Genomic DNA, 27,655 nt, shown 5'->3' with positions numbered 1-27,655 from the left:
CATGGCCAGAAACAATTCTAGAACTTGTCTGACTGGCTCTAATGAGGAACGTATGTAAATAAGACCTGAATAAACAAAAGAGAAACCTGCCCATCACCAGTGGGCAGTAATGTAGGTCACCTTCCTGCCACTTACATATATCAGTGTTCGTCCCTCAGATAAATGTGAAACGTACTTCCAGAGGATGTCAGTTATTACTGTGTTGGCAGCAGAGACTTGGGAAAGGAGCAGAATAAAAGATATTCTTTCTATCTGTGGAGACCCGCTGTAGTAGTAAGAAACTAAGTACCTGAAAGGACTGGGGAGTTCTTAAACCTTTCTGGCAGGAGCAAGAATTGGCCTCTTTTTCATGAATGAGGGTCATTTTCATCACCTTGGGATGTTAGACTTTGGCAGCTCTGATGATGAAGCAAGGCTGCACGTGCTCGTGAGAAGAAATGACTTTGCCATCCTTAATCTCCTTGGTGATGGTGCGGATTTTAACCAGGAGTCGGGAGAGGGCTCTATAGGTATTGCAGGGCTCGGGTATCCCACGGGGAGCTGAGGATGATGTGTAAACTGGGGCTGTGCATTCCACGGCTCTGGCCTTACTGGATGTGCAAGTGGAAGGCTCCCATTTGGTGGCACACGGGTTACAGGGACACCTAGAAAAAACAGAACTTAGTTACCTGTGATTGAGGGAAGGCAACATTGGCTACGGAGAAAAATGGCAGTGGTTAATTTTCCAACACGTGTCACTCGAAACAAGTATTTCCAAATGCTTACTCATTGACTTTGTACTATTGTTAGTGGAAGAAAAAGAATCAGACCAGATCTATGGGAAAGCGGCATCCTAGGTTTAGAAGTGTTAGATTGTGTCAGCTCTCATTACGGTCAAAGCCAGAGCACTGTGGAAAAACACTATGCCAGTAGTCAAAGTCCAGCTCTGTCATTGACCAGCTGGTGACCTCAGATACATCAGGTAGCCCTCCTGACTTATTTTTTCATCTGCAGAATGGATATAATGGAAACCAAACTCACAGGATCAATAGTGATAAGGGACAAGTTGAGAGGCTTATTATCTGCGGGAAGGAGGTTAATCAGATATTTTTCTGATCAGAGAGTTAGTGATAATACTATGGGTGGCCTGAACTCCATCTCTGAAAGGATTCTCAGTGCTTTATCAGGAAGCTCCAAAGTATCTTCTGAGTGTCTACCAATGAATAATTTTTAGAGAATTGGAGTTAAAAACAGTTAATGGTAAGAAGTCTTTTTAGAAAACATCATATTTCTTTGATGAGTCAAGAAGGCCCTTTGGTATAACTCCTCAAGGTGGCGACATCGGTTAACACGGTGCTAGTATAATGGGAACATGCCAGTTGAAAGAATGGTATGAACAGAGTTCACTGATTGTTTTGGGGTGGGAGGTCTCCTTAGCAATTTTAACTGTTTGCCTTTGGAGTGTTAGTTTGGGCTGGGTTGCTTCAAAGAACCCTTGTTCTAGCTCAGTTCCTTATGGGTTGGTTAGCTTCAAGTTATTTAAAAAATTACAACTTCTATAAAAAAAAGATGCTGAAACATGCATATGTACATGATGCTGTTGAAGTGAAGGGCAAGTGGCTGGACAAGGTTAGGTTTCAGCCTGAGCAGACTATTTCTCCAAAGGAAGCAGGGTCATCCTGTTTAATCTCATAGAATTCAGACTTTCATCTCAGCGAGGAATACTTACAAGTCACCAGGAATGTTCATCTTTGGGGGAACCATTTTAATCTCCAGTAATTTTTAAAACTCAAAGAAGCTAAAAAACCTATATAGAACTAACTCAGTGCATTGGCTCTTCGAAAAAACTGAGCTCAGCTGGACTAGGTTACAATTGTAGGTCTCCAAATGACACAGCTTAAGAGAGTGTACACTCTCTTTAGACCCTTGGATCTAAAGCTCCCCATCACCAGTAAGATCAAAGCACTTGCCCCCTGCTGCCAGTGGGGGTACATACGTGTACGTGAGTTTCTCATAAAGCTGTTTTTATTTTACGTACTCGCCATCTGAGCTCTCTAGAAGGCTGCGGTATGTAGCAATCTCACACTCCAGCCTGGACTTGATGTCCAGCAGAATCTCATATTCTTGGTTCTGCCTTTCCAGGGCACATCGAATCTCTGCCAGCTGGGCCTCTAGGTTATCGATCAGACACTGGATCTGGGCCAGCAGGGCTGTGTAGCGGGCCTCCGTCTCGGCCAGGATGCATTCCTGGGAGTCTCTCTACCATGGAGGGGGAAAGTAGGATTTATAATGATGACACCTTTAAGCCCAGGTCACTTGTGATCTGTATCATTTTCAACAGTAGTTTGCGACAAGTATTAATGAATCTCTAAGCCCTCTTATTACCCACTAACCAAATAAATCCCAAAACAAAATCATCACCAATGCTAAAGCTTGTTTCCCTTTATTGTGTTTTTTGCCTCCCTTTAAGTGCTTACTTATCTTCCTCTTTTTTAATTAGTTGATAATCCCCTACCACATTTTCCTATCTATAAGAGAAAGAATATTCCAACTTATTTCACACCTATGCATTAAAACCCCATGACTGTGGTACCTCATGAGTATTTGTACCTTAAAAAGGAAGTGGCAGCATTTAGCCATAAACAATTCCCTCACTGTATGGATTCTTTTATATAATAAAATATGACTGTTAAAACTTTGATGATTAAAGTTCTTTCTTGCTCTATCATTCTGTAAGTTTATGGATAATGAAATTTTAGGTTTTAAAATCTATCTCAATTTTTATAGATGAGAAAACAGGTTCAAGAGGTTGAATGAACTGCCCACAGTTACATGACTAGCTGGTGACAAAACCAGCTTTGGGACAAGGTCTTCCTAATAATACTTTTCATATCCGAACATTTAAACATTTCCTACTTCAGAGAGACAGTACAATGAGGCAGAATCGGTTCTAGCTTTGGAACTTGAATTATGGCTCAGAATCTTATTTCTTTTGTGATTTAATGCCTTAGGATTGCAGTGTCTCCAACTATAAAATAGGTGAGATGAAACTTACCTTGGATTTGGCTTGGGAAAATCACCGTAACTCTCTGAGCCTCATCTGTAAAATTGACTTAATAATTATGCCACCTCTCTCAAAAGATTATTTTATAAATCCGGTAGTTTGTAAAAATGCTTTCTATATAATAAAATGCTCTCTTAGTGTTTCCAAAGTATACTCCATGGGTCATTATTGCTATGAGATATTCTTAAAAAAAAAAAGGAGTCCACAGTCAAAAGAGTTTTGTAATGCTCAATGCCATATCTCCCCTTCTTGGAGATTCATGGTGTATATCAGCTTATTAAAGGCCCACAGGAAGGCCCCCTGTTTAACTTTGGTTTAATTCAGCACTTCCCAGGCTTATTTGCCCACTAAGTCCTTTTTTTGGCCATAGACTCTTTAACAAACCGTGGAACTGCTGTTCCGAGGGACGCAGTTTGAGAAACATTGCAACACAGAAGTGTTGGGCTGTGGCTATCACTATTGTGCTAGGTTTGGTCAGTTTGCTGGGTACCATTCGGTGCTGGGCCTGTCGTTCAACCTCCAAAGCATTCACAGTTCGTCTCAGTTCAATGATCTCCTTCTGGCAGCACTGCTGCTGCTGAGAGCTGGTCACCACCTGCTGATTCAGCAACTCCATCTGAAACATAGTCAAGTACTTCATGGATATTATGAAGGAAAACAATACTTTGATTCAAGGGCCCCTGGAAATGCAATGTCAGCTTATGGATTTTGACTTTTCTATCCTCTCTACCTGCGTGTTGAACCATTGTTCCACATCTCCGCGGTTTGTCTCCACGATGGACTCATATTGACATCTCATTTTTTGTAGAATCTGATTTAGGTCAATAGAAGGGGCAGCAGTCACTTCAATGTTGAGTCTGTCCCCAAGCTGACTCTGTAAGGAATTGATTTCCTATGGAAAGAAAAAGAGTATGAAGTCAGTTGGTGAACAGATGACCCCCCCTTGAGTTCTTGTTTCAGTCTAACAGCAATAATTGTGTCTGACATATAGCCTACAATAAAGGAATACATGATTCATGGATGTTATTGAGATGCTATTAAATGACAAGGCTATTTCAGATATGACTCTGTGTTCAAATATGTGCCACATTAAAAGGAATTTACTAGCAAGATCAGAGGTTTAAAGAATTTAGATCATTTCCGGGGATGGATAATGAGTGGAGAAGCATAGAGGTGGAATTTATGAGTTCATATTCTCTATGACACCAGTATGGGCTTATGCCATACTTGTACCAATAGTGGCAGAAATCTATGCAGGAATGTCTGTAAAAAGATGGGAAACCTGTGAGGACAATAAAATTGGGTTGCTTCCTTCTCCTGGAAAAGCTGGAGAGGACAGTGGAATCGTCAGATATTGTATTATAGGCAATAGATTTGAAACACATTGAATCGGTGGTAGTAGCACTAGGTTTTGTCAAGTAAAACTCGAAGGAATGGATGCTGTTTTTAGAGGCTTGGCTTGTAATGACTCTCTTGGCTTTCTCTAACCTCTTCATGATTGTTTTTGAGGCAAAGCAGCTCCTCCTTCAGAGACTGGACTTGTGCCTCTAGGTCAGCTTTGCCCAGGGTCAGTGCATTCAGGATCTGTTGTAGGCCATTGGCATCTGCCTCCACCAGCTGGCGTAGGGACACCTCAGCTTCATACCTTTAAAAATGAGACATGAAACAAAAGGCATTGAAATGTAGATGGTATAAAGCAAACCAAGCAGAACTCCCTTCTGCATTTTCCTCCGGGCCTCTCATTTACTGTAGTTCTCCTGTGGGTGTTATTCTCTTTAGACCTGAAACCACTTGATGAACATCGCCACTTAATTATTATTCCTATATCAGTTTGCCAGAGTGATGCTACATTGCTATTCTTTGAGATGAAGAAATTTATCCTCCTTGCCCTGTCCCTGGAGGCGATGCAGTGTAAGTGGAAAGAGCATTGGATTAGGACTTAGAAAGCTTGAGTCCAAGTTTTGGCTCTGTCTTGTACTGGTTGTATGCCTTTGCATAAGGAGCTGCGTTCCATTAACCGGTTTTCTCACCTTAAATGGGGTAACAGTATGTCTACCCTACCTATTTTACTAAACAGGTAATCAGATGGGTTTATGTTATAACGTACAGATACTGTATACATGTGAGCAGTTATTAATCTTAATCCTTATTGAATTTGAAGGTATTTTTTAGGCTAGTGTCAACATGGTATGGGGCAGGAAGGTTAGTGGACTTGGGAATAATCCTATTGGGAGTGGTTAGCATCAGACAGCGTGAATTCTGTCACAAACGACAGTGTTGGGTGGGCTTACTTGGCTCTCAAGTCATCAGCAGCCAGTTTGGTGTTGTCAATTTGTGAGACCAGTCTGGAATTTTCAGCCTTGGTACATAAGATCTAGAATTAAGAAGTTGTACACACAAATGAGACAACACCAAGACAAACACCGAGATCTTCCTTAAAACCCAAGGGGCTGCTGTGTGTTTCAGTCTCTAGCGGAAGGCTGGTTAGGCTTTTAGAAAGTCATTTTAGAAAGTCAGAGTTTTTATTTTCCTAAAACTTCAGCAAAAATGACTTTAATAAAAATTTCTGTAGATGTTTTACCATTAAAATATAAAATCCACCTTAAATTTGTATAACATACCATGATCTACTAGAATGTAAACTCCATGAGGACAGGGACATTTTTAGTTCACAAATATGTTCCCTGAATCTAGAATAATGTCTTGGTGCCTTGTTGTTGGTGCTCAGTAACATTTGTTGAACAAATAAGAATAAATCCAGTACATGTAGCAGCAGCATATCACTCTGAATGGAAAACTTAGGTTTGGTGTGGGAAGAAACTATTTAAACAATTTGGAGATGGCGAAATGAGCATAAAAGGGAAAAAGTAGTGATGGTGGAAACGATGGATAAAAATTAATTATTTGGAACTTATTAAAAATTCATTTTCTCAAATCCCTGTTTTCCTTTTTGTTAAAGAAATGAAAGCAATGGGTTCTTAACACATTTGGTCCTGAGTTTCTGGTTATAATAGCAGAGTGTGTATCTCTGGAAAGTGAAAAACTCTAGAACTCTAAATTATTGCTTCAAGATGACAATTTCATTCACTAGATTTACTCATTATTTCAGCATAAAAGGAACTAAAATCATTAAAGTTTAGCATGTGACTATCGCTTGGAGAACATCCATTCACAACTTGATTATGCAGGTTCCTAAGAAGCTTACCTTCTGCTGAAGCTCCTCAATGGTGGCGTAGTAGGACAGGTAATCAGGACATATGACTGGGAGCTCTTTGTTACACTCTTCCTGGATTTTACTCTCCAGTTCAGTGTTCTCTCGTTCCAGCATTCGCACCTTTTCCAGGTAGTTAGCAAGGCGGTCGTTCAAGATTTGCATGGTCTCTTTCTCATTACTGTTGATGCCTTCACCATGCCAGCCACAGTCATCCAGAGAGGGACAGGCGTTGAAGTTATTTATTAAGCAGATGGGCATGGAACAGAAGCAAGGAGTGGGTTGGCAGCCCTGGGACTGGAGAGTTCTCAGAATATGGCCAGTTGGTTGGCAGCTGTTGGCTTCAAGACCACCACGCTGGCACCCGGTGTTAGAAGAGATGATCCTAAAATTTGTAATCCTAGAGCAGCTTTGGCATGGTGTTGAAGAAGAAACAGTTGTACAGCCCTTGGTATCCATGGTGTGTGTACCCAGCTTTGGCTATTTCAGTCTGTGGTTCCCAGATCCAAAGCTCAAGCTACTGCAATCGCGTCTAAATTCCAAGTCTTTTGTGGCTTTTTCCTCTTTGAAGTGCTTATATAGCCTTTCCTCTAGGTGGTGTCACTGCAGGCAGGATGTTTTCCTTCTTAATGTTTCTATCAAATCCCATAGGAACGTCTCATTAATCTGCTTTTTATTTGCCTGAGAAGAGTTACCTGTCCCATAAAAATATGCATTTAGGCTGTTACTAAGTTATTAACCCACCACAACTACTACTTGTCATTGGATTCAGAGCTGTACATTATGTCTTCAAAAGGAACTGTTGTCACAATTCTAACAGCATCAATTATTAAGTAGGTGTGAGCATATTGAGTTCATTTAAGTCCTTGTTGACCTCCTCACCTGGCATTGAGCTCCATCAGGAGTGAGTCCATTCTTATTTCCCCCTTTCTTCTCTAGAAAAGGGAAACTATTGGTATTTAATAATTATCGGTGTGAACTTCGAAATCAGTGTTTTATTTTGTTCTGCCCAACTGTTATTCCTGTTTTCTCTCCTCCTCCTCCTCCTCCTTCTTTTTTGTTCTGCCCAATTGTTTTCCCGTTTTTATTGTGAGTCTAGATTACTATGTCCATCTTAAATAAGGCTGTTTTTAAGGCAATTGTTGAATTCTTGTTTTAGCTTTCTGGGTAGGGTTTGATTGCTAACAAGAAAGTTCCTGAAAAAGGACGGTTTTTCCAAAGCCCACATTTGATAACATTTTTGGTGCTCAGTGTTTGCTTATGGTATTACAGTAGCTAAAAATTTGTGATGGTGTTGGTTTATAGTTGTTTAAATATGATCTGTTGAAAGGTATGTGTGTTCTTTCAAGGAATACTTACTCAGTATTTTCTTAAGTTATTTGTTCCTGATCTTTTATGGAGGCTCTAGAAAAGAATAATTTCCTTGCCTTTTCTAGCTTCTAGAGGCCGCCCACGTTCCTTGGCTCATGGCCCCCTTCTATCTTCAAAGCCAGCAAAGGCCAGTCAATGTGTCACTCACATGTGTCACTCTGACACCGACTTTTCTGCTTCTCTCTTCCACGTTAAAGGACTCATGATTATATTGGTCCCACTAATATCATTTGGGTAATCTTCCTATATTAAGGTCAGCTGATTAGAAACCTTCCTTCCCCATTGCCATGTAGCCTAACATATTAAAAGATTCTGGGATTAGGACATGAATATTTTTTGGAGCTCATTGTTCATATCACACCACGTAAAGAAAAAACAATTTATAATTGCACCAACAAATATCAGATATGAAGGAATAAATTTAGTTAAAAAGCTATAAGATCTATATGAATAAAATGATAAAATATAGTGAAGGACAGAAAACTAAAATAAAAGGAAAGATATATCATGTTCTTGGACTGAAATACTGTAGTCATCTTTAGAAAAAGGTCAATTATCTCACAGTCATTTAATTTAGAGTCTAATAAATTTATCGATCCTCTCAAACTATGACTTTTTTCAATGAGGCATGATAATTCTGAAGTCTTATGAAAAAAATCGAACAAATTTGAATAGCCAGAAATATTCTAAAAAAGAAAAGCCACAGAGACTGGTCCTTCCAGATATTAAAATAAATTTTTAAGCCTCAGTAAGTAAAGCAGTGTAATGTTGATGCATGAATAGTCAGACAGACCATTAGGATAGAATAAGCAGTCTAGAAATAGACTCCCAAATAGATTGGGGGAATTAATTAATGGAGTTTGGAGACAATTCTGTATTACTTGGGTTAGGGGGCAGAGTGGGGAATGTTGGATCATACCTCATTCCTTATAATAAAACAAATTACAAATGATCAAAGATTCAAATGTGAAAAAGTGAAACCATAAAGGTGCTCAAAGAAAACATAGAAGAATTTTTTTATAAATTTGTAGTCAGAAGACCTTTTGAATAATGTCTCAAAAGTAAGAAACCATAAACAATTTTATAAATTTGACTACATCAAGTAACTTGCATGTGGTAAAAAACACAGCCTACAAAATCAGAAGACAGATGACAAACTGGGAAAGAATATTTGCAACTACAACACAGATAGTGAGCAGAAAGAAATTATATTTAAAAGAAAGTACCTTAGAAAAAATGCTCAGTGTTACTTATAATGAAAGGAAATGCGAATTTAAACCACATTGATATATCATGTTATTTTTCTGCCTATCAGATTGTAAAAAAGAGTGATAACAAATGCATTGTATTGTGTACTGCCTCTCACTTATTGCTGGTGGGAGTGTAAATTTGTACAAATTCCTGTAATAGTTCTATAATCAAACAGTATGATATTGGCACAAGTGTTGGCAAGTAGATCAATGAACAACAATATAGTCTAGAAATAGACTCACTTATATGTAGTAAATTTTTTTCTTTTTCAGTTACAGTTGACATTAAATATTGTTTTATATTAGTTTTGGGTATATAGCATAGTATACAGCATAATTATATTTATATAATTTATGAAGTGATCTCCCCAATTAGTCTAGTATCCACCTGGCACTATTCATAGTTATATAATATTACTGACTATATTTCTTATGTTGTACTTTATTTACATTCCCTGACTATTTTTTAACTTCCCTTCATTTTTTTTTACCCAGTGCCCCCAACTTCTTTCCATCTGGCAAACATCAGTTCTCTGTCTTTAAATTTATGGTCAATTGATTTTATACAAAGATTTCAAGATAAGTCAATGAGAGGAGAGCCTTTTAAATAAATGTTGCTGAATCAATTATATAATTGTGTACCAAAACTTAGTACATCTGAATCAGTACAGCTCTGCCATATAATATATGTAAAAATTAATTAAAGATGGCCAAAGTTACACATATAGAGTTTTTAGAAGAAAACAAGGGAGAATATCTTCATAATCTTGTGCTAAGTGAAGGTTGCTACCACATGGAGAACACTAATGATAAAAAAATTGATTAGACTTCATCATAATTAAAATCTTTTGCTGATCAAGATATACCACGAAGAAAGCAAAAAGGCAAGCTACATGCGGGGCGAAAATATTCTCAATCTATCTAACAAAGGACCTCCCCTATAACCCAGCAGTTTTATGACTTGGTCTATGCCTGAGAGAAATGAATGCATATATACACAACAAGACTTATATAAGAATGCTTATAGCAGCTTTATTCTTAATAGCACCAAATGGGAACAACCTAACTGTTTATAAGCAGGATAATCGATCAACAAACTGTGGTATATTTATATAATGGAATAGTACTCAGAGCAAAAAAGAATAAGCAACTGGTGCTTACAATAACATGGAGGAACCTAGAAAACATTGTGTTGACCTGAAGAAGTAGGACTGAAAAGAGTATAAATGGTATGATTACGTTTATCTTAACTTCGAGAACAGGCAAAGCTCATCTATAGGGTTAGGTATCAGAAAAGTGGTTGTCTCCTTTTGAAGGAGGTGAGTTGACTGGAAAGGAGCCTGAAGGAACTCTCAAGGTTTATATTCTACATCTCGATATTCTATTCTATATCTTAATCTGGGTGGTTACATGATTGCATATGTCTTTCAAACTTCATGGCGCTGCAAACTTTCAGTTGATGGATTATATTGTGCAAAATCATTGAAGATTTGATACAGCTCTGTAGCTACATGAATATTCACTACTTTATTTATATACTCAAATTCCAAATGGATCAAAGATTCACTTGTGAAAAATAGAAATTATAGATGTACTAAAAGAAAAGAGAGAATTCTTTTATAAATTCAGTGAGGAAGGCCTTCATAACAGTGATTCAAAATCAGGAAACCAAAAAATGGATAAATTCGGCTCTCTAAAATAACAGTGCTTGAAATAGTTCATAATTTTAAAAACAAATTAGACTGGAATATCTAAGCATTAGGAATGAAATTCTCTGTATTTTGTAATTACCGATAAATGTTATTTTCTTCATGTTTTTATGTATAGTCTATAAAATTGAATGTCTCACTTTCAGAATCAGGAAAACGTTTGAAAACTATTTAATGTTTCTGCTTCCATACCCTTATCGTCACCTTACAATTTTTCTTCTCTTCTTATGTCTCTCAGGCAGAGCTGTTCCTCCCTTCCTTTCATGCTGACTGTTCTATTTGTGCTATGGAACTGATTCCTCTTTGATTGCTTCAGAGCCACATTTCATCATATATTCCCCTTTTCTTGCACCTTTCACATCTTCTTCAATACCTGATCTATCTTCCTTTCCCTGTAAGCATGTAACCTGATCTTAAAATACGTTTTATCCATAACTATGAAGCACTTGTTCCATGAACGCAGCTTCTTTCTTCCTTTTATTACCCAACTTTTTGATAGAGCAGTGGGTATCAATCACCTTCATTTTTCTACCACCAACTTGTTTATTAACTCCAGATAATCTGGTTGACCTGTAAGCATTCTACTACTATCTTAAAGAGCTTCTTTATTTATTTACCTTTCCATATCACTATTTTCCTGTGCAGAAATCCTCAATGCTTCCTACAAAGCAAGATACAAATTCTTGATTGTTTGGCATTCTAGACCCTCCACAATCTTGACTCAGTTGACTTAACCCCATATCCCATGACTCCTGTACCCACTCTATATATTCTCACTAAACTGCATCCCTTGCCTTGTCTCTTCACAGAATATGTACTCTTGGGGTTCCCTCAACCTTTCCTCATGTAGATGTTTCAGAGATGATCTGGGAGAGACTCCAAGGAGTTTGGTTCTCCTTTCCTTTTGGGCACATGGGAGGGGGTGCACTTTCTCCTTCCCTTTCAGTTAGGCAGGGTGGAACCAGGCCCTTATCTCTAGTTCAAGACTTGTGGGAAGTCTTTTTTCCTGCCCCAGGGACTGAGGAGGCAGAATGTTCCAGATGCTGCAGCCACAGTACTTCTCTCTCTTCTCTTCTTTTTGATGTGACATTTTGAGGAATCTCAGCTGTAAAGACTTAAATCTACACTCTCTCCTGGAAGAGCAAGTCTAGAGGTGATAGAAAAGAGCTCTCTTTACAGCTTTGTCCTGGACAGAGCCTCTGGGAAAGGGGCCATGCAGAACTGATGATGGATGAGCTTCAGGTCAGTAGCTGAGGGGTAGGGAGAGAGTATTTGCCTTTGCAGAGCCAGCAAGGAATCCACAAATTGTAAATACTAAATATACACTATGAGGAACCTGAGTCCTTGAGTCATAAATGCTTCTCACATTTATTTTATTTTATTTTTTATTTTTTTTGCTTCTTGCATTTAAAGCAGGTAAATTTCTTTTTTTAAAAAAATATTTATTTATTTTTGACTTTTTAAATATTTTTAGGATTCTTTTTATTTATTTTTATTTTTTATTTTTATTTTTTTTTGCCTACAGCACCTGGTCTTCCTAGGTGGTCTCCCATCCAAGCACTAACCAGGCCCGACTCTGCTTAGCTTCCGAGATGAGAAGAGATTGGGTTCGTTCAGGGTGGCATGGTCGTAGTATTTTATTTATTTATTTATTTATTTATTTATTTATTTATTTATTTATTTATTTATTTATTATTTATGCCTACAGCACCTGGTCTTCCTAGGTGGTCTCCCATCCAAGCTCCAAGCAGGCCTGACCCTACTTGTTCAGGGTGGCATGGCTGTAGACCATGAACCGTGGCTCCACTGGGGTGCAAACCCAGGACCTTCTGTGTGTAAAGCAGATGTACTAACTGCTACACTATGGAACCACATCTTTTTTATTTTTTTAATTGAAGAAATTATTTAATTTTACCCCCATTTACCTCCCCGCTCCCCCCTACCCTCTGGTAACCACTAGTCCATTGTCCATGTCCTTGAGTCTCTGTCTTGTTCATTTGTTGCTTTTAGGTTTATATCCCACATATAAGTGATATCATGTGATTTTCAATTTTTTCTGTCTGGCTTATTTTGCTTAATATGATTATTTCGAGGTCCACCCACGTTGTTGCAAATGGCAGTATTTCATTTCTTCTTATGGCTAAATAATATTCCATTGTATATATGTACCACAGCTTCTTTATCCAGTCATCTATCGTAGGACACTTTGGTAGCTTCTATGTCCTGGCCACTGTGAATAATGCTGCTATGAACATCGGTGTGCAAATATCTTTTCAGATATGAGTTTTCAAGTCTTTAGGGTAAATACCCATTCGAGGGACTGCTGGATCATATGGTAGATCAATTCTTAGTTTTTTGAGGAAACTCCATGCTGTTTTCCATAGTGGCTGTACCAATTTGCAGTCCCATCAGCAATATATGAGGGTTCCTATTTCTCCACATCCTCTCCAGCATTTGTTATTACTTGTCCTGTTGATTATAACTCTTCTAACAGTGTGAGATGGTATCTCATTGTGGTTTTGATTTGCATTTCCCTAATAGCTTGTGATATTGAGCATTTTTTCATATATTTGTATGTCCTCTAGGGAGAAGCGTCTGTTCAGTTCCTCTGCCCATTTTTTGACTGGATCATTTGTTTTTTTGTTGTTATTGAGTTGTATGAGTTCTTTGTATATTTTGGATATTAGGCCCTTATCGGAGGCATTGCTTGCAAACATTTTCCTATTCGGATGGTTGTCTCTTTACCTTGTCGACGGTTTCTTTTGCTGAGCAGAAGCTTTTTAATTTGATGTAGTCCCATTTATTTATTTTAGTAAGGCAGGTAAATTTCAAGGCCCCTGTTTTGCATGAGGGTCCTCATGATAGGCTGTACATAGAACCTTGACTATAAAGCTTTCTGCTGGCTCTTACAGATGAGTGATGCATTGTATTTTAGATTATAATTTGTGTCTTGTTAAATGCATTATTAAAGCTATGAAAATATATTCTTAACCAAAAATTAGGGCACTACTAGATTTTACTGAGGAAAGTTTTATTGTCCTGTCAGAAAGTACAACAGCCATTTCAATGTTTGACAACCCAGGGGAATGCCTACTGCATATGACCATGTGGAAAAGATAGAATTTCGGCAGTTTGGAAGGAGGCTTCTCAGTACTGTTTTGAGATGTCAGAGTTTTCAGTGGTTGAAATCTTTCCTTTTATGTATAATTCACTTTTAAGTTATCATCATCCTTATTAATTAATTTGTTGTGGGTTGTCTGGTTAATCATAGAGTGAATGATAATTTTGGTCTATACTTTTTTAATCACTGAATTTAATACATATACTCATTGTTATGCGAATAAATCTATTACACTGTTTCTAAAGTAGACATATATCTAATGCCCCTAGGATTTTAGAAGTTTTTGTCACTGTTGGAAGGTATAAAAAGGAATGGCCATTTGGCTAGTCCAAGTGCATAATGGTCAGAAAAACTTGAGCACTCCCATCCTAACACTATTTAGAACAGGATGGCTCACCCAGTGGTCAGATCTAGACTTATACCACGTCTTTAACATAATATTTAGTACAATACTATGCAACAACAATAAAAACAGCTATGAAAGGCTAACAGTAACACGAGAGCCCTGAAAGTGGCCACATCCTATATTAAAGATACTTTTCTACTTCTGTTCTATTTTGATTTTGTGTAAACCCAGGCCGAAAATACTTTTCAATTCCCCCAATACAAATAGATTAATTAATTCATGAAAAATGTTATATATCATGGAGCATAGTTGTGTGTATCTTTCTGAGAGGGAATTAGATATAGTTCATTGGAAAATATTATAGATGCTGAAGAAACTGTTCAACAAAAACATAACTTTTTTGCTACAGTCTTAACCAAGGCAGAAAAGAAACCATGGGAAACTTATACGATAGAAATTTCTATGGTAGAAATTTCTGTGGCTAAGATTTGTGATTTTATGACATTTCAGTATTAAATTTCTTCCCAATTTCATTATCAGAAGGGTAATGAGGTTTGAACATGATTTCATGGGTTTATTTATCTGGAAAATATTTTGTTTTGAGTATTTTCACTACTTTTTGTGGTTAAATCAGGAGGGCTACATGAAAAATCTAGCATAAAATTTCGGATCTGAAACTTCACTTTTTAAAAACCTACCCTGTGTTAACTGTTATTATTATGTACTTTATATCTGAGTGCTCAAAGAATAGAAATAGAAATAGAAAAATAGAAATAGAAAAGTGAAATTTTGTCTAGCTTTTCATTGTTTGTTAAAAAAGTTTCTAATTTTTGAGTAATTAAAATTACTTCACAGGAAGTTGCAAAGATATGTTATATCTCACTCAACTTTAGTACAATTGTAAAATCAGAAAATTTATACAATGTGTGTGTTTAGGTCTACATAATTTTTTCACATGTATAGATTCATCTAACCACCACTGCAATCAAGATATACAACTATTCAATCACCACAAAATTCTCCTTTGTTTTATGCCTAATTCGTTTTTTATCTCTATAATTTTGTCATTTCAAGGACATCATGTAAACAGAATCACACAATATGTAACCCTTCAATATTGCCTTTTTTCACTCAGCATAATGGCCTTGAGATCTTGAGGACATTTTAGTTGTTTCCAGTTTCAGGCTATTACAAATAGAGCTGTTATAAACAATTGTGTGTGTGTTTTTTTTTTTCCAAATCCTTTACTTTCAGCCTACCTATATCATTATATTTGAAGTGAGCTTCTTGTAGAAAGCATATAGGTGGGTCCTGTTTTTCAATTCACTCTGCAATTTCTGTCCTTTAATTGGTGTGTTTAGATGATTTCCAGTTACTATTAATTACTGATATGGTAGCTAGCGCTTAAGTCTCCATTTTATTCTTTATTTTCTGATTGCTCCCTGTTTTTTTAATTCTGTTTTCCTTTTTCCTGCCTTCCTGTGGGTTACTTGAGTATGTTTTAGAATCCCAATTTGATTTATCTATAGCGGTTTTAAGTGTATTTCTTTGCACAGCATTTTAAGTAGTTGCTGTAGGTATTGCATTGTGTGTGTATATATATATAAATATATATATATGGTAGAAAAAAAAAAACTCCAAGAAGAAGAGAGTAAATGGATGTAAGGGGAGGGGAGGTTTCTATACTTCACTTGAGGTGATGTTCACCTCAAGTGAAGTATAACCCCTCCCCTTACTCATTACTCTCTTCTTCTTTTTTCCTCTCTGTATCTGCTGGTGTTTCTGGGTTGTTGGTTTCTCCAGCTCCCAATATGAGATATAGGAGACAAAAAGAAAGCCCAGGGAATTCACCGGCCTGTTGTTTCTTGGATATCGAGGATTGCATATAGTTGGTTTGGCCTCTTCTGCTACTTTTCAAGTTTTCTTATATTTGTCTTGTATGTAATTTCCAGGGTTTTCAGTCATACTTAGGAAGAGGAATGGGAAAACGTACTTTTACTTCAACTTTCTGAAAGTGGAAGTTCTTTACTTTGCTTTTTAAATGCATGACAATAATTATTCTTGTATCCTAAATGTCTAATAACAGACCAATGTACCTTATAGTATTTTATGCAGCCACTAAAACAATAGTCACAGTAAGATCTTATATGTTTATTAGTATTGAAAATGCTTAGATGACAGTGAAAAAAATAAGTTACACAACTCTACGTATATGTAACGATGATTACCACTATATGGGAAAACCTATTATAAGAAAGAAAACTGAAGATTTCCAAAGCAGTGACAATGGATGTTAAGAGTATGAAATTATGACTGATTTTTCCTCCCTTCATGTGCCAAATTTTTTTAAAAGGAAGCTTCTATATTAAAAATAAAATATTTTTATAATTAAAAATAAAATACAATTTATTATATTTTATTTTTAAATTTCCTCTCAGAAAGATACATATAACTATCTTCTATAAATTGATCCTTTTGCATGGATCAATTTATTTGTATTTGAGGAGTTAAAAATATTTTCAGCCTGGGTTTATGCAAAATCAAACTATTGACAGGAGTTTAAACAATTACTTGGCATGAAATGGTTATCATATCAACAGTAATAAGACACGAAGCTATATTTATCATGCTACAAGAATGAAACACATTTCAAGATTAGCAAGAAAGCTTTACAGATTTCTAGAATATCATAAATAAATAGGTAGGAGAGGAAATGATAAAGCAGAAATAGACTAAGGATGCTTCAAGGACCATTTTAGGATGTGAAAGCCTTCTTGACTTGAGTTTCAAGTTTGGAAGTCCCTGGTTGAAGCCCCATCTCCTTTTCAGGATGCTGCTGGCTTCAATTCCTCCATCCATTGTGCTGGGTGTTTAGCTTTCACACACAGCAGTTTTCGACTGTGCAAAGTACATACGCTGAGCACGGCTCACAAGTGTTGCTTGACGTGCTTGTTGTAGAACATGGGTTACAGGGAAGTCTGTGGAAAATCCATTTTAAACTAAGCTTAACAGGGGAAAGCTGGATAAAATGTCAACTCAGAACAATTCATGCCAAAATTTGCCCTGCAAATTATATGCTAGAACACATTCTTTGCAGAATAACATTTGACCTAAGCCTTTTCATCCCTGGACCCAGCATTGTCACTTCCTATTCGCTGCAGCAATGGCAGTTGAATACAATTTCATGTATTTTCTTCACTTTCTAAATGCCATCTTATGAATATTCCTGATTTCCCTTTATTGGGAGACAGGAGCAAAGGGAGATGGACTGAAGTGTTACATATGATACTTATTCTGCTTAGAACGTTAGAATATTTTTGAATTTTTCTATTGTCATGCGATTAGCCTCAGCTGCTTTTCGTCACTCTTTTAAGAAGATCCTTGAACACATTAGGGAGGTTTGACCTTGGCCAGATCTTGGGGAAACAGGGTTCTTCTTCATGAGTCTCTTTGTGACTAGGGGTGATTTTGAGAGTAATTGTGTGGAACTTGCCTGCTGTCCTCACTCTCAAGGAGACCCCGGTAAGTGTTGATCTCACCCTCCAGGCGGGCCTTCGTGTCCAGCAGCACCTCGTACTCCTGGTTCTGCCGCTCCAGGTCGCAGCGGATCTCGGCCAGCTGGTTCTCCACGTTGTCGATCAGGCACTGCATCTGGGCCAGCTGGGTGCTGTACTGGGCCTCAGTTTCTGCCACAGTGCATTCCAGAGATTCCGTCTGCAGGAAAAAAAATAGTGTGTCATAGTCTCCGGGGCCAGATTGCCTATTTTCAGATCCTTTTTCTATCCTTTTCCAGCTGTGCGACTTTCAGAAAATTACTTAGCTTCTCTGAGCCTCAGTTTTATTCTACAAAAAGTGGGCAAGACAAAGTACCTATGCCATAGGAGTTAATATATGCAAAGCACTTAGAACAGTGTCTGTAAAAGTTTTAAGGGCTATGTAAGTGTTAGTTATTACTACTACCACTGGGATCACCACGACCTGCAACTTGTGTAGCTTAGGGAGGATCAACAGCAGTTGAGAGAAAACACTGAATGTGGGCTTGTGGCAGGGTGGGGCGGTATCGCGCGGTTAAGAGAAGAGCTCCTGGGATGGAACCACTGGGATTCAGCTTCTACTTTTGCGTCTTAAAAATTGCACACTCCCTTGTTACTTTTCTGAGCCTCAGTTTTCCTCATCTGTAGAATGAGATTAGTAAAGAGATTTACCTCATAAAGCTATTGTGAGTCTTAAATTGAACCTCTCACAAGGTGAATGCTCGCCGAGATATTCTTTAGGACCTAACGTGGCACACACAGTAATGTTTGACTGGAACTGGTTAATCTAATCTTGAATGCATAACATTCTTGTTGTTTGGGTAGAGTAGGGTGCAGTGAAGGGTCTGGTTGAGGCATGTATCCTGGGAAAGTTTAGGATAGTGATAGAATGTAAAGTATGAATACCATTCTTTGTTTTCGATATGATGGTGAGCTTGGAAAATTGACCTGATTCCAAAGGAGTTAAAACCCACTGGAATGCTTGACTGCCTTTGGCTCAGAGGTTCTGCTCTCTTTCTGCTTCTGCCCTTTCTTCTCTCTCCCTGTCTCTGGAGGGTGCTGTAAGATCATGTTCAAGACCGAGAGGGAAGGTCAGGGAATCCTATTGGGACAGTACAAACTGTTGACCTATCACTTCTGCTTATAGCTGATACTTGGGAAAGGCAAGGAAATATAATCCTTGCCATTAGGAGATTTTCTGCCACATGAACTGTGCGAGTCTCTGTGTTGGGTTATGGAAGAGGGGATAGTATCTTAGTGCCTGATTCTTCAGTGACGAGGCTGTCTTTCCCTTACACACCAGGCTTTGCTGTGCTTGGAGCTCAATTTCCAGAGCATTGGCTGTGCGTTTCAGTTCCCAGATCTCTGTCTGGCAGCCCTGCAGCTGCTCTGCACTGGACAGCTGCTGCTGATTCAGCTCCTCCGTCTGAAACACAGGCATGATTAGAGAATGCAAATAATGCAGAAGCCTGAAAGGCTGTCGTTGTATTGCGCCAGGTGCTGACCTGAATGGTGAACCATTCTTCCGCGTCTCTGCGGTTGTTGGCGAGCACCGTTTCATACTGACAGCGCATCTCGTCCAGGACCCTGTTGAGGTCAATGGTGGGGTCACTGTTTAACTCCACACTGAGTCGGTCACCAAGCTGTCCACGAAGCAAGTTGACCTCCTGGAAGCGGCAGTGAAGTAAAGAATGTCACAGAGTGGTGGGAAATAAAAAATCACCTCGACATCCCAGTGGCATGCTATTTTTGTGTTTTAGAGCACTAAGCAAAAGTGTAGGATTTAGAATCAGATTGCTTAGGTTGAATCTCTTTCCATCACTTAAGTTCTTCATCTGAAAAATGGGTATAATAATATTACCTTCTCCAGAGAGTTAGTGTGAAATATATGAGTTAATATGCATATGAAGCACTTATAAAAGTCCTTGGCACAGAGTAAGGCCTCAATAAATGCTAGCTGCTATTGTCATCAACAGATATTCAAAGGGAAAATATACTTTGTTACATTATTCAGCTTTTCACTTTTTAGCTTCATCAGTATAAGATAATCATACACTCCATATTGTATGATTTAAAAAAATTTATGGACGCAGAATATTTAAAAATATTGATCCAAATATTGCAAGGATACTTTATCTCCTTTTTGAAATGGTCTTCACATTCCGTGTTTATCAGGCTGATTTTCATACCTTATGGATTAGAGTTAGGTGTGGCACAAAGCCTCCAAAGAAAGCCATCTGTGGAGTGACCCCCCCTCCCCACAAAAGCAATGGCAGGTGGAGTTTGGTTCCTTCGTCTGGCACTGGCTGGGGATCATTTCACAGCTACACTCAGAGACACATCGGAATGATCAGGCTGAATAGTAATGGTGCCTTGAGTAATTTTGTTTTAGCAACATTTACATTTATGTATACACACAAAATCTGTCAGTTCAATTTGTCAGTCTTACATTGCTTGAGCGATTTGGCCGCTTTTCTCACCTCTTCATGGTTTTTCTTAAGGCAAAGGAGATCTTCCTTCAGAGACTCCACATGGGCCTCCAGATCGGCTTTGCACAGGGTCAGCTCACCCAGGATCCTACGCAGGCCGCCGACGTCAGTCTCTACCAGCTGGCGAAGAGACAGTTCAGACTCGTACCTTTCATAGCAAGAGAGATAGAGCCAATGCTCATTTTGCTAGGCAGTGTGCAAAGTGCTGAGTCATACTGATGAGTGACACGTAGACTCAAGGAAGCCGCATGCTGTAGTTTCTTTTATATTCAAATAATGATAAATTTGAGCTTTGCGAGCATTCTTAGCTTAAAAGAAACACTATATAGAGACTATTTATAGTGTGTGTGTGTGCATGTTAGAGAGAGAGAGAGAAATATAATCATAAATTATTTTCAAATTTAAATGAAACTTACTTTGACCTAAAGTCATCAGCCGCCAGTTTGCAGTTGTCAAGCTGTATAGCAAGTCTAGAATTCCCTGCCTTTGTGCACAAGATCTGGAAAGTAAGGTATTAAATAATAAATGGTTCTTTGAAAGATATCTAAGTATCTGTTCATTTAACAGTTCTGCCATTATTTAGCCTGCTTTTCTTATTAACCATGTCACTTCATGGAGAAAAAAGGAGTACAAATTTATAAACGAAATAGAGAGAGAAAAATGTTTAGTTTTTTTTAATGACCCAAGACATTTTGCAATATTCCTTGGCAGTTGAACTTAGTTAAATTTTTCTCCATAAGTAGTTCGTATTATGACTATGTCCCCATCCATGATAATAAAAAAAAAAAATTCACCAGTAAGAAAAGAAAATGAATATTAGGTGAAATTATATGATTAAAAAGATGACATTTCAATATTTTATGTTGAAAATAATATAGATGTACAGCGTTACCTACAGAAGTCATTTCAGATACATCATCATCGCCTTTCCTCATTCTGTAGATGATAAAGGTAAACTCTAGAAGTAAGGGAATTCATTATGATCACTTAATAATTAGTGGCAGCACTGGGGCGAGTGCTGTTCCCTGACTTTTAGTCCAGTGCCCTTTCCTCTACATCAGATTACCACTTGGAAGTCCCTTTTCCCTAGATTCCTTCCACAGAGCAGCCTCTTCTAGTATAAAGACAAAGCAAACCGCAGTTTGGGAAGGTGGAGCATTAGGACAAGGAGACACCAGACCTTTTGTTGGAGATCTTCAATGGTGTCAAAGTAACACTGATAATCGGGGCACACCAATGGGATGTCGTCTTCACACTGTTCTCTGATCCGGCATTCCAGCTCTGCATTCATCTCCTCCAGGCCACGCACCTTCTCCAGATAGTTGGCGAGTCTGTCATTCAGGAACTGCATCGTCTCCTTCTCATTGCTGTTGAACATCCCATCCTCACACCAAGCAGAGTTCCCCACCGAGCACGGAGTATTACAACTCCCAGCAAGGTAGCATGGCGCAAGGCAACCCGCTGGCAAGCGAGACCTGGGTAGGAAGCTCGGAGTCTGGCATCTGGATGTAGCACAGGTGCTGGGGTGACAAGTGGTTTCCACAGAACAGGTTGAAACAGTTGTACCATCAGAAACCCCGGCATAAGACTCAGATGAGCAGCAGGTGGGGGAATCGTCAGAAGTCATCCTTTCGAAGTGAGGAACAAAGATCAGTAGCAAAACTCAAGTCGCCTGACTCCAAAAGTCTCCTTCCAGCTCCCGGGACTTTTATATGACCCCCCAAATGGGTATTTACAGAATGTACCGGATGTTTTCTTTATCACTGTTGGTGCCAGTTTTCACAAGAACATTCATTAGTGTTGTTTATTTTTTGAGGAAGGGTTTTATGCCTCATAAAAGAGGCATAACTTCAGGTTACTAAATAAGGACACCATTTCCATGTGCCAGTAGGGTAAAATACTTGTTTCAGAAAATCTTCACAGGAAGTATCATCCTTTTGCCAGAATGAGGAAAGAAAAAGAAAATTCGGCAAATCAGTAATTATAGATACAACTGATTACAAATAAGGAAAATAATATTTCCACAGATTTCGATGTTATGCATTGAGAATTACTTATGTCTCTTTTTAAAATTAATATGACATCACATTTATTTGTTTGTGCCACCACCATAAAAACAAAAATGTTCTGTGTAATTAGCAATCTTTGCAGGACTTCTGGTTTTGCTGTGCTCACATGGTGTAGGAGGGAAGTGTATATGGCTTTAAAGTGTGTGTGTGTAAATGATATCTGCCTGTGTGCAAATTAAAAAGTCACTTTACATGACTAATGGGAGTCATGACTAATTTGTGCTCTCCAGACTAAAATATAAAAAACACAAGACTTTTTGTTGCTTATCGAGACCTGGAGCTATGATCTTTGATTTCTTGAAACTTGCCCTCTCCACATTTCCTATGCCTCATTTTTAGATCAGGGATACTAATACTTCTCAGATTCATCAATAAGAGTGAAATATAAATTCTAAATTACAATCTTTTAGTCTCTTGGGAAACAGTGATTACATTTCAGAATAGGGGCAGCAAAGCTACAGAAGGCTTCTGAGATGTGAAGATGTATGTATGTATGTATGTATGTATGTATGTATGTATGTATGTATTTAATGTATTTGTTCATTTATGTACTTTTGTATTTATTTATTTTCGAAGGCCTCCATTTCAAGAAAATTAAAAATACTGGAACTAGGGAATAAAATTCTATAATTAAATGTCACTAAATTTGGAAAAATTTCAGCCTTTTACCCGCCCCAATTTTTCTGCTTTACTTTCTCATATTATTTTGGAACAACGATTTTATGTATATCGAACCACTTAATACTGTCCTGCAGGTTGCCCAGATTCTGTTCATTCTTTTACAATCTTTTTTTCCCCTCTAGGTTTCAGTTTTGATAATTTTCATCTATCTTAATTCATTTACTTCACCCCTAATTGGCAGTTTTCAATCTGCTATTAAGGCTACCTACTGAATTCTTTATTTCAGATTGTACTCTGTAGTTTTAGAATTTTCATTTGCTTCTCTCTAATTTAAATAATTAAATTTAATTTGTTATTAATTTATTTTAAAAAATGTAAAATTTTACCTTTCTTGTTAGATTCCTTGTCTTGTCTACTCTTTTCCTCTCACATCTTGTTCATCTTTTCCTTTAATTCTATAAAAATATTTATAATCACCGTTTGATTATACCATCTATGTATCTGTGGACCTATTTTTATTGGCTGCTTTTTCTCTTGATTATGGATGACATTTTCCTGCTGCTTCACATGTCTGGCAATGTTTAATTATATGCTGTTAATCCTGGATGATATATTTTAGGAAGTCTTGATTATGTTGCAGAGTTTTGGGTGTTGGTTTTTTTTCTGACAGCACGTGAAAACACCGCAAGATCTTCTTTATCCTCTCAGCCTTGGTCTTTTAGGCTTTTCTGGGACAGGTATAATTTGGTGTGTTCTTCACTGAAGGTCGTAGTCCTTACTCTTTTGGTGTGTCCTTCTGGAACATTGATTGAATGTCTGAGGTACTCACAGAGCTTTGTCCACTCTGGATGGGCTGGCACTTCAGTGTCTGTTAGTATTGAATGACTTCTGGTATCTCCATTTAGCTCTTTCTCTCCCAGCAGCCACTCTCTGCTAGTCTTGTGGAATTTAATCTGTGAGCGTGCGATCAAGCCCTCTGCAAGTACTTGCTGAGAACTTTTACACAGACTTCTGTATCCTCCCTCATACATCTTCTTCCCCTCCAGAACACTGTTGTGCAAGCTCCAGCTGCCTAAACTCTATTTATATATGTCACTTTTGCTTCAAAATTCACATGTCTAGAGCAGAGGATAGTATTTCCCTTTAAAATTCTCTCCTCATTCTCTGCTACCAAGCATAGTGAGTGATGTAACTCCACTGCCTAGTCCTTCTTTGACACCCTCTTTAATTCCATATCCCTTTGACCACCACCTCCAGTCAGTTTGTCTTTGATTATGTCTTTCTCCTCTTTATCACAATGGCAGCAATTTTAATTTCTTAATTGTTCTCGATTTTATGATACCACAGCACTTTACTACAGAACGCACATATTTTTAAATTATAATACAGTACCTGGCATTCAATAAATAATTGTTAATTGCATGAAGGAATGAATGGGTATTGTATGTGTGTCTGTCAGTCTGACAGTCTGTGAGACTGTCAGCTCATTTTGAGCATGGACAATAAAATGCAGGGCATATAATAGATATTCAATAAATATTTATTGAATGAATGATATTAATTTTTTGCATTAATTAGGTCACCTGGATTGGTTAATATGTTATATCATATTTACTTTTCAGATCATATTTTTCAATCTATCTTAAACCATTTTTTGGGAGGACAAGTCAAGAAAATTCTACTTTCAAGTAGGCTGATATGTTAAAACATCTTTTATGCAAGATTATTTAGTTTTTTTATGAATACAGAATATTTCTACTGCCACCATTTTCAGTTTTGCAGATGCTCTCAGTTTTTCTTAAAATGCTGACTTTTGGAGTTAAGAAATACATTTAATGAATTAACAGAAAACACAATAGTTGTAGACATTTGTGCTATGCCAGAGATGTAAAATTTATTAGGATGATCATGAAGAAGCTCCTCAATTTCCAGGAAGATGCCACCCAAGACTGAAAACAGAATTCCTAAACACCCAAAGAAAGATACACTTTAATATGCAGGAACTGAACAGCTTTGGGAAACCCATATATGCATTCACCTGCTCAGATTGCCCTTGGTTACTGCTATCTGCCAAATGGCCATCTCTTGGTTTCTTTTGTGGGGTGGAAGATTGTCAATGATACTGCCATCCTTGTTCCAACTTCAAAAGCAAAGTTAATTAATTAGCTGCAGGTAATGAGACAGGTGAACATTAGAGAGCTTCTGGATTGACTCAATGTCAGGTGCTAGGTGAAGCAGCCATCGGTCAGCAGCAGCTTGGGAGGCAGGGATCACAGCAGGGCTGAGTGAAGGTTGTGAGGTTGATGGTCTCCAGACCTGGGGTGGGCAGGCAGGAGTTGAGCAGGAAGCAGGTGGGCACACAGGGCTGAGGAATGTGGCAGGGTGGGGGGCAGTTGTCACAGCAGGTTGGCTCCAGTAACCAAGTTGTGTGTGGGCAGGTGCTGGGTAGGCAGACTCCACAACGGCAGCATTTGTCAGAGGAGCAGATGGTGGTGGCAGGGCCCGTGGGGACACTGCAGCAGCAGGGAACACAGCAAGCCATGGCGGTGGGAATCGGTGTTTTTTATTGGTTTGGTTTCAAGACAGATGAGGCTTCTGAGGTGTGAATGTCTCTCTTTGCTCTGGGATTCTTATATACCCTCCCCAATGGGTGTTGGTCTAACTAGAAGGCTTCTTTCCTGGTTCTTGTTTATGTTAGTGTATCCATTATCCTTTGATTGATTTGACATTTAGATGCTTGTAAACAGTCTCTGTTCTCCTAATTAACCTTTATTTGAGTTCCTTGCTAAATCTGAGCTGACTACTCTTGCTATTGGTCACTGGAACAGAAGCTTAATGAGGTATCACCAAAAACTTCTGCTACTAGAATTCTAACACCAGCCCTGCTGGGGAATATGGCCTGATAGTGCACCCGTAGTATGTAGGTATTATTGCTAGTGCTGGTCTGTTTTTATTCTCTTCACCTGTATCAATTATCTGGTGAAATAATCTTGTTTTAAAGAGCTGAACTTGATTTTAGTCACTTTCTTTTAGCTTTGAGACCTTTTTAAAAATTATTTTTCAAATGATATACAATGCGATATATAATCACATTGTATTAATTTAGTTTTGGGAGTTTTGAAGCTCAAACTTACATTAATATGGAGAAATACCCTATTGAGAAATACGGACAGACTTTTAAGATACACCTATTTTTGACTATAAAATATTACGCATTTATTTAAAAAATCTGGACAGTATAGAAAAGTATGATGAAAACTCATCCGTAATTTTATCATACAGAGAAATTCTCTATTAATATTTATATATATAGGTCTAGCCATTTCTCTATACATTTGCTTATCATTTTATTATATTACTGGAATCATATTGTATATACTGTTCTGTAACTTGCCTTTTTTCTTAAACATATATATTTCATTATCTTGTATTCTTAAATATATTTGATAATTTATTTTTACTCTTTCCTAGAATTCATCATATAATTGTACTTTTAAGTTACTTAAAAGTTTAACATTCTTAATCATTTATGTTTTTTAACTTTTTTCTATAATTGCGGCAATAGTGAACAACTGTGTGTATAAATCTTTATGTACATTTCTGATTACTTCAGGACAAAAATAATTATTGGATAGAATTATCAGAACAAATGTTAATAATATTTTAAGGCCTTTGATGTCCATTGGCACATTGCCCTCCAGAATGGTTCTGTTTACCTATTTCTTTCTATTTATGCATTCTCACCAGCTATGTTTGAGAATTTCTGTTTTCTATATACTTTTGATGGGTCTTTTATTTTAAAAGTGTTTGCCAGTGGTAGGTGAAAAATGAAATTTTATTTTTGTGTTTTTTTCTTTTAACAAGTTAGGCTAACACATTCTTTCATATGTGCATTGCCATTTATCTTTCTATGGAGAACTGGCTTGCTTTGTTTCCTTCTCGGTTACATGTGGGAAAGTTGAATTTTTAGCTTACATCTTCATATTAAGGAAAAGAATAATTTAAGACCGTTATACTAATATTTAAATGAAATTGCTACCTATGGAAAGTGAAGTTACGGACCTAGGCTAATCTGTTCACATTTGATTTTATTCACTTTTTTCCCCAGTGTAATCCATTTTCTCCCCAAATGAGTTGTAAGCGTGGTAGGGAAGACCTGGATTCCAGTTGCAGGGTGTCATTTAGATTCAGGCATTGTTCAGTATGTAAGAGGGAACACAAAGTGGGCTCCTGCTCAAACCATTTCCACTTAACTTTGACCCACTCGTCCTTCAAGCCATGCTTTTTCCCATTTTCCCCACTTCCTCCTTCAAGTATATCTGCATATCAGTGCACGATGGGGGGCACGTCTGTGTGGTTTTTTTCGGAGGGGTGTGGATTCGAGAGGACTACCTTAGGAGTCAGGAGAGTTTTTTACTGGTCCTAGTACTGCTCGTTACCTTTCTTATTATGGCAAGTAATTCACTTTTTGGAACCTCATTTTTTCTCCTTTGAAAAATAAAAGTAATAGTGTCTAAATTTTCCCTATCAGAAGGTTATTGTGTGGCTCCCATGAAATAAAATGGGATAAAGTCCATAGAAAACCATAAAGTGCTATACAAGATAAATTATTACCATCATTATCTATGTAAGTTGTAGATCAAACTCAAGGTAAGGGAGAAGGGGAAGAAACATAATCCAAAGGAGGAAAATATAGCTGAAGGTAAGTAAAAGAACAACTTTGCAGGAAATAGCAAAGATTTATCTAAAAGTCCACACCTGTAATTAAGGAAAATGACTGGCACAGAAATTAACATATTTCAAATTAAAAATGGTTCTCCATGGCTCTTCTTGGAAGAAAGAATTTGTGATCTCTGCTTGTGTCTCAGGCCCTTACCCAGATTTATCTTTGA

At 37.7% G+C, this 27,655-nt stretch overlaps 3 protein-coding genes and 1 pseudogene across 3 annotated transcripts; all 4 read right to left on the bottom strand.

The window, feature by feature from the left end:
- Positions 1 to 200: 200 nt before the first annotated feature.
- On the bottom strand, positions 201 to 6,801 carry KRT39 (keratin 39). The gene is made up of 7 exons (XM_039873532.1): positions 6,249 to 6,801; positions 5,335 to 5,417; positions 4,532 to 4,688; positions 3,774 to 3,935; positions 3,534 to 3,659; positions 2,018 to 2,238; positions 201 to 644 (listed from the first exon to the last, which is right to left on the bottom strand). The coding sequence occupies exons 1-7, from the start codon at positions 6,711 to 6,713 to the stop codon at positions 383 to 385; spliced, it is 1,476 nt and encodes a 491-aa protein (XP_039729466.1). The 5' UTR covers positions 6,714 to 6,801; the 3' UTR covers positions 201 to 382.
- Positions 6,802 to 12,100: 5,299 nt separating this feature from the next.
- On the bottom strand, positions 12,101 to 12,219 carry LOC120611321 (uncharacterized; annotated as a pseudogene).
- A 4,484-nt stretch (positions 12,220 to 16,703) lies between these two features.
- KRT40 (keratin 40) lies at positions 16,704 to 21,704 on the bottom strand. The gene is made up of 7 exons (XM_039873535.1): positions 21,254 to 21,704; positions 20,490 to 20,572; positions 20,065 to 20,221; positions 19,090 to 19,251; positions 18,885 to 19,010; positions 17,545 to 17,765; positions 16,704 to 17,029 (listed from the first exon to the last, which is right to left on the bottom strand). Exons 1-7 carry the CDS (start codon positions 21,698 to 21,700, stop codon positions 16,930 to 16,932), a joined length of 1,296 nt encoding a protein of 431 aa, XP_039729469.1. The 5' UTR covers positions 21,701 to 21,704; the 3' UTR covers positions 16,704 to 16,929.
- A 3,297-nt stretch (positions 21,705 to 25,001) lies between these two features.
- LOC120611157 (keratin-associated protein 3-3-like) lies at positions 25,002 to 25,383 on the bottom strand. The gene has a single exon (XM_039873554.1). The coding sequence runs from the start codon at positions 25,303 to 25,305 to the stop codon at positions 25,009 to 25,011; it is 297 nt and encodes a 98-aa protein (XP_039729488.1). The 5' UTR covers positions 25,306 to 25,383; the 3' UTR covers positions 25,002 to 25,008.
- Between the last annotated feature and the right edge of the window lie 2,272 nt (positions 25,384 to 27,655).

This window comes from Pteropus medius, unplaced genomic scaffold (genome assembly GCF_902729225.1).
Source record: "Pteropus medius unplaced genomic scaffold, Ma_sr-lr_union100, whole genome shotgun sequence".
In the NCBI taxonomy this organism is placed as follows: domain Eukaryota; kingdom Metazoa; phylum Chordata; class Mammalia; order Chiroptera; family Pteropodidae; genus Pteropus; species Pteropus medius.
Note: the sequence above shows the minus strand (reverse complement) of the source record. Positions and strands in the feature narration are given on the sequence as shown.

Coding starts and splice junctions, on each gene's coding strand:
- LOC120611157 (XM_039873554.1), bottom strand. CDS start 25,305: ATGGCTTGCTGTGTTCCCTGCTGCTGCAGTGTCCCCACGGGCCCTGCC.
- KRT40 (XM_039873535.1), bottom strand. CDS start 21,700: ATGACTTCTGACGATTCCCCCACCTGCTGCTCATCTGAGTCTTATGCC. Junction 20,573..21,253: donor TTGAAGATCTCCAACAAAAG/GTCTGGTGTCTC, acceptor CTTACTTTCCAG/ATCTTGTGCACAAAGGCAGG. Junction 19,252..20,064: donor TTAAGAAAAACCATGAAGAG/GTGAGAAAAGCG, acceptor TGCCGCTTCCAG/GAGGTCAACTTGCTTCGTGG.
- KRT39 (XM_039873532.1), bottom strand. CDS start 6,713: ATGGATACCAAGGGCTGTACAACTGTTTCTTCTTCAACACCATGCCAA. Junction 5,418..6,248: donor TTGAGGAGCTTCAGCAGAAG/GTAAGCTTCTTA, acceptor TCTTAATTCTAG/ATCTTATGTACCAAGGCTGA. Junction 4,689..5,334: donor GCTGATGACTTGAGAGCCAA/GTAAGCCCACCC, acceptor TCATTTTTAAAG/GTATGAAGCTGAGGTGTCCC.